This window comes from Agelaius phoeniceus, chromosome 23 (genome assembly GCF_051311805.1).
Source record: "Agelaius phoeniceus isolate bAgePho1 chromosome 23, bAgePho1.hap1, whole genome shotgun sequence".
NCBI classification, from domain to species: domain Eukaryota; kingdom Metazoa; phylum Chordata; class Aves; order Passeriformes; family Icteridae; genus Agelaius; species Agelaius phoeniceus.
Window position 1 is genome coordinate 3,859,667 of NC_135287.1, and position 6,000 is coordinate 3,865,666.

At 55.9% G+C, this 6,000-nt stretch overlaps 1 protein-coding gene across 2 annotated transcripts in view; it reads right to left on the reverse strand.

Annotated features, from left to right (window-relative positions):
* Positions 1 to 3,571, reverse strand: part of LOC129129590 (opioid-binding protein/cell adhesion molecule homolog) — a 311,003-nt gene extending 307,432 nt beyond the window's left edge. The window contains exon 1 of one of the 2 annotated variants that reach the window (XM_054647535.2): positions 3,273 to 3,571. In XM_054647535.2, the coding sequence (XP_054503510.2) occupies positions 3,273 to 3,333 (61 nt within the window). In that variant the 5' untranslated portion in view covers positions 3,334 to 3,571. The remainder of the gene's footprint in view (positions 1 to 3,272) is intronic. The other variant, XM_054647536.2, reaches the window with a different exon arrangement.
* Between the last annotated feature and the right edge of the window lie 2,429 nt (positions 3,572 to 6,000).

The following is a 6,000-nucleotide window of genomic DNA, read 5'->3' on the forward strand; positions in this document are numbered from 1 at the left end:
GATGAAGTCACACAGAGTCCCTGGGAGGATGCAGAAAGCAGGTCCTGGGTGCCAGGGTGACAGTGGCACACTGGGGGACACCCCAAGCTCTACAAGCTTCACCTTGATCCCGGTGCCCTGGAGCAGTGAAAAACAGGATTGTCCATCCCCCCCTGCAGTACCAGATTTTCTGACCACTGCCATGACAAGTAATTTCCCCCAGCCTGCAAAGGCAGCAATATAAATGTCTGAAGAGGCTGATGAGCATTGATTTTTGCCACCTGTAGAGCCATGATGTCACCCTGTGACTGCAGCTCAGACAACGATTCCCCCCTGCCCCAAATTCATTCCCCATCACAGCCCACCCTCACCTCAAACCAGCAGCACCCACAATGCCCAGCAGTTCAAAGCATTTGCCAACAGCTTGGCAATTAAATTACCCACTCACCTCCCTATCCTGCAGCGCTGGACTCATTAAAAACCCTCAGCATCCTTCCCACCTCAGAGAGCAACCCCAGTCCAGGAACCCGCCTCCCCCAAGGCTCCAGATGACAACAGCATTAAGGCTTCCAAATTATTTTAGATAGAAACTTGTCTTACAAAGAAGTAAAAAGCTGCAGAGTAAGACAGTCTCCATGACCAGAGGGGTCAGGGTTTCATTATTGCATTAACCTTTCGTGTCTTTAGATTCCACGAGAGTAAATTGGTAACGAGATGACACAAGACCCAATGGGGAAAATGCATCTTTCCTAACAAAAATAAGAGAAAGGGGGAAAGACAGAGGTGGGAGCAGGAGAAAGAGGAAAAACTGGCAAATAAGCTATTACAGCTAATAATAACTTTGCGATGCTATTTTCTGCAGGAGCCTTCAAGTTGTGATGTTTCCCTTCACTCTAATTACACCTTCTAAAAGCAGGTTCCCTTCTCACTTTAACCACCCCGTGTGAAACTCCCGCAGGATTTGGATAAAAACGGAAAGGAAAAGAGTTTGCACTTCAGAAACAGCCTCTGCATATCCCAGGGGAGAGTCACCTGCACAAAACCTTTGGGATTACGCCTGTGAATAATAAACAGCCCAAGAAAAACACTTTGGGAAAAGGTGCAGGCTCCAAAGGACAGCAGGGACCATTCACCTTCCCTCTGCCATCCGTGACTTTGCCAACATGACTCCTGTTCCAGCCCACAGCAGTGAAACCATGACTGCAATCACTGCTGGGACAGGTTGGGCAGGGAGGGAAAACATCCAACCTCTGCAAGCCAGGCACAAATAAAAAGGATTGGAGATGTTCAAATGCAGGGCAGGAAGGCAAAGCACCAGCAGCCCAGAGTATTTCCCTTCCTCTAATGCAGGCAGAAGGGTTTGGCTTGATGGATTAAGGGCTGAGCCCAGCCAGGCAAAGTCCTGGGCTGGTTTAGCTCAGGGGAACATCCAAAGCCAAAGCAGATATTGCTGCTTAATAGAAATAAGAAGGGAAAGCTACAACCGCATAAGTGTGGATCAAGAAGCCTCTCCCAAGTTTCCAGGGACTTAAATGCAGGGGCATTTTCCTTCCCTGGCACTCACAGGGGCCAGAGCCAGCCCAGGCCTTGGCCTGGCCTTGGCCCAAACAGCCACATCCTGAGGAAAGTGCAGCAGGGCACTGGCAAACAGCAAATGCACCCTGTCAGGTTTCTGCCAGCTCCTGCAGCTTAAGGACATCTCTGTGACAGCCCATCAAGTGTCACACGTCCTCCCATTTGGCCCACACAGCTGCTTCCATCCATTTCTCTGCAATTCCAACCCACAGAACCTTATCCAGCAGGAGGGTGAAAGAGCCAATGCTCTGCTCAGAGCATCCTTGCTAAGGCACGCCTGCCCCCACCCCAGGCACACCCACCCTGTCCTGCTGAAGATCTATTTTCAAAAAAAAAACCTTTACATGCACAAAGTCAGGCAGCTCACACAGCCATGGCTCCCTTGTGCTCACATGCTAAACTACAGATGCACCATTTTGGTTTCTGCTGCTGCTGAGGAGCTCGAGGCTCTGCTGGTCAAGGGTTCTCCACCACTGCTCCCAAAGCTTGGCCCAGGGGACAGGGCTGACCCCAGTGCTGATGCACATCCCAGCCCCCTGCCATCCCACAGAGGGGCAACCAGCCCATACCAGGGGGTCTTGTGCCCATCCCAGGGGGTCCTGTACCCACTGATCTGCTCAGTTTGCAGTGTGACAGCTCCACAGGACCCCAGGATGTGGCTGGTCCCACGGCACAAGCCTCCACAAGCAAGTTCTAACCCAAGAACCCTCCTGTTCAGCCCTGCTGTGGGCAGAGCTGTTTGCCAGCTGTGACATGAGTAACCTCTCCCCTGCCAGCCTCACCCTCTTGCCACCCACACCAACCCCTCAGAGCCCGTGTGTGCTTCAGCTGCTGAAATCACAGCCGTGCCTCCCTCTGCCCTCCCGGGTGCAACAGAACCCTCCCTGGCGGTCATGAAAAACACAAGGCTGGGTTAAGATCGGATCCCAGCCTCGACACCCAGTCCCCATCTGCTTGCACAGGGATGATAATCTCCCCAGCTGCTAAAAGTGCACATCATCATCAAAAACACGCCGGTGACTTCCTCCCCCCGGCGCTCAGCTCCGCTCTCCGCCCCCATCGCCCTCGCTGGATGCAGCGCCCGCTGCCCCGCGAGCATCAGCACGGAGCCAGCGCTGGATGCAGCCCCAGCATCTCCCCCGGAGCCGGGGGGGACGAGGCCAGCCCCCGTTTCGGGAGCCACCCGCTCAGTTCAGCGAGGCTGCGGCACCGGCACGGCCTCCCCGAGTGCCTGGATTGGGGCGGGGGGCTCATTTTCACTTTGGAGGGGAAGGCACCGAGTTTGCCTGGCAGGAATCAGGGAAGCACGGATGAGGGCAGCGCAGGGAATAGCATGACAGCTCTCAGAAGAGGGAGGGCACAGCAGGTGCCCAACTCTGAAGGGGAAAAAAAACTGCACGAGCCCATCATTTCGAGCAGAGATCGCTCGGGGGGACAGACCCTGCCCAGCTCGGGGGCTGCAGGTGCCGGCGCCGCTCAGGTACCGGCGGCTCGGTGCCCACCTGGGGGTCCAGCACGGCTGCGGAACCCCTCAAGGGGATCCCGGGGAGCACTGGGCAATCCCCCGATGCAGAGAAACTCGCTGCCTGCCCGCCTGCCTGCGCGCGTTCGTGCGCAATGTGCGCGGAGCCGGCTCCCTGCGCGCAGAGCCCGCTCGGCTCTCCCACCCTGCCAGCCCCTGCCCTCCCAGCCGCCCCAGAAAAAGCTTCCTGCGCTACCTGGGATGAAGAGCAGGGCAGTGGTGGCCGTGAAGACGATCCAGCAGGCAGGATGGTACATCTTGGAGCTGCGCTAGGCGAGCGGCTGCTTCGCTCGCTGCTGGCTGCTGCTGCCGCCGCTGCTTTCCGTCTGCGCTGAATTCTGAGCAGGTTTAAATCCAATGTTTGCAGAGGGAGGGAGACGGAGTTAGCGAGCTGGAGAGAGGGGGAGAGACGGGAGCAGGCAGTCAGTGTGGCTGGTCTCCCCTTGCACACGCACGCACACTCGCACACAACTGGCAGAAGGAGCAGCGGGCTCCGTGCGTGCTCCGGGAGCGCAGACCTCCTACCGGGCACCCATTGGCTCAGGATGCTGACTGACACACGCACTCCCGCTCTCCTGCGGGCTTCACTCCGCAACCAGGGAGTTAAATGCAGGCATCGACCCCCCGAGCATCCCTCCCGGCACCAGCTGGTGCCCGGGATGCAGGGAGAGGCTCTGGGATGGAGGGAGCAGCTCTGGGATGGAAGGAGCAGACCCAGGATACAGGAACAGCTCTCAGGATGCAGAGAGCAGCACCGGGATGCAGGGAGCAGCTCTGGGATGGAGGGAGCAGCCCCGGGATGCAGGAGCAGCTCTCAGGATGCAGGGAGCAGCCCCGGGATGGAGGGAGCAGCTCTGGGATGCAGGGAGCAGCTCTGGGATGGAGGGAGCAGCTCTGGGATGGAGGGAGCAGCCCCGGGATGCAGGAGCAGTCCCGGGATGCAGGGAGCAGCTCTGGGATGGAGGGAGCAGCCCCGGGATGCAGGAGCAGCTCTGGGATGGAGGGAGCAGCTCTGGGATGGAAGGAGCAGCTCTGGGATGGAGGGAGAAGCTCTGGGATGGAAGGAGCAGCCCCGGGATGGAGGGTGATACTCTGGGATGGAGGGAGCAGACCCAGGATGCAGGGAGCAGCCCCGGGATGCAGAGAGCAGCTCTGGGATAGAAGGAGCAGCCCCGGGATGCAGGGAGCAGCCCCGGGATGCAGAGAGCAGCCCCGGGATGCAGGGAGCAGCCCCGGGATGCAGGGAGCAGCCCCGGATGCAGGAGCAGCCCTGCATGGACACGGGCATGGTCACACCAGCTCCTCGTGCACCTTTGCCACCTGCAAAGGGGAAGGTTTTCCTTCCCCAGCCTGGAGCTGGCTGGTGGGGCAGCCCCAGGCTTCAGCCCCTTGGCTCTCCCTGCCCTCTGCTCCCCTCACTGGGAAGGCAGCAGCAGCTCTTCCACTGCTGAGGCAAACCAGGGAGCAATCCAAGCTTTTTAGCATGAGTGGGTGTTTTTCACACAAAATCTCTGAAACCAGGCAGCAATCTTCCCTGTGCATCCCAACTGGAGACATGATTTTTTTCCCTTCAGCAGCTCACAAAGCCCCAAAAAGACCCTGAGCTCAGGGTACCTGCTCCTGCAGACCCCCTATCCCATACCAAGGAGTTTTCCTCAGGGTCTCCCTTCATTCCAGGATGCCACAATTTTCTTCTGTACCCCCAGAGCCCCCTCCCTGGCACGTCCCCACATCTCTGCTGAGCCCTGAGCATCCCTGGGCTTGGGCAGCTGCCCCTGCCATGTCCCCCTCCCACAGCCACCTCCAGACCAAGGCATTCACCAGTCAGGGCTTGAGTTTGCTGCATTGCCAAAAAAAAAAAAAAAAAAGTTGCAAAGGTTAGTTTCCAAAACAAATAGTACTTATTTTTGACATTTTCTAAACAAAAAAAAAAAAAAAAAGAAAAAAAGAAACCAAAAACATGTTTCTTATTTCTCATTGCAACTTCCTTAAAAACAGACTGTAAGTAGGGTTTTTTTAATGGTTCAGGACAAATTTTAACCTTCAGTTTTTCTCAAAACCATCTCTTTCCCCACTAGCTCAGGGTTAAAGGTCTCTTTTTGAGTTCCAGGCCAGCCCAAAAGAAACTTTCAGCCCAACACTTTGGGTTTCCAGCTAACTCACCACAGCATTCTGGCACCAGTGGCCACACACTCCTCCACATCCCACACCCCAGGGTTTCACCTGCTCCTCGCCTTGGTCTCTGTTCTCACCTACCTGGGCTTGTTCTCACCATCCCTGGATCCCCATTTTCCTGGATTATTTTCCCTCGAGACTCCTTTTTCCATTAAGCCATCATCTCAGGGAGCACCTGGCTAAGGGACCCTCTGCAATGGGGTGCACAAACCCCAATTCCCACAGCCTGCCACAGAGCTGGGGCCAGAGCTCTCCTGGCACCCCAACCCACAAACCCCTGATCATTCCCTCCCCTCTGGTCTTTTTTCCCTTTTGTCTCACCCACCTGTTACAACACAATATCAGCACATCCCCGTCCATGTCCATCCCTCTTATCTGGCACTATTGCCACACACAGCAGCACTGGGAGGAGCAGGAGCAGTGGGGTTGGAGCACAGAGCCAGGTTCCCTGTGCTCTGGAAGGAGTGTCCCTCACCCAGAGAGGGATGGGAGCCAAGCACACACTGCCAGGACAAACTCCTCTGGCTTTTAACCATTAATTCTTCTTCATTTTCTACTCGGCATGAATAAACCGCAAGTTTTCAAAAGCTTTTAACTCAGCCATATTCCCACATTATCTGCTGAAGGCATCCCATCTCCTGCATCCTCAGGAAAGCACCAAAGCAAACATGACTAAGGATTTCATTCCTTTAATAAGGGTAAAGTTTTGTTGCTTGACCTCTGAAAGAGCTAAATCATCACATGGAGCA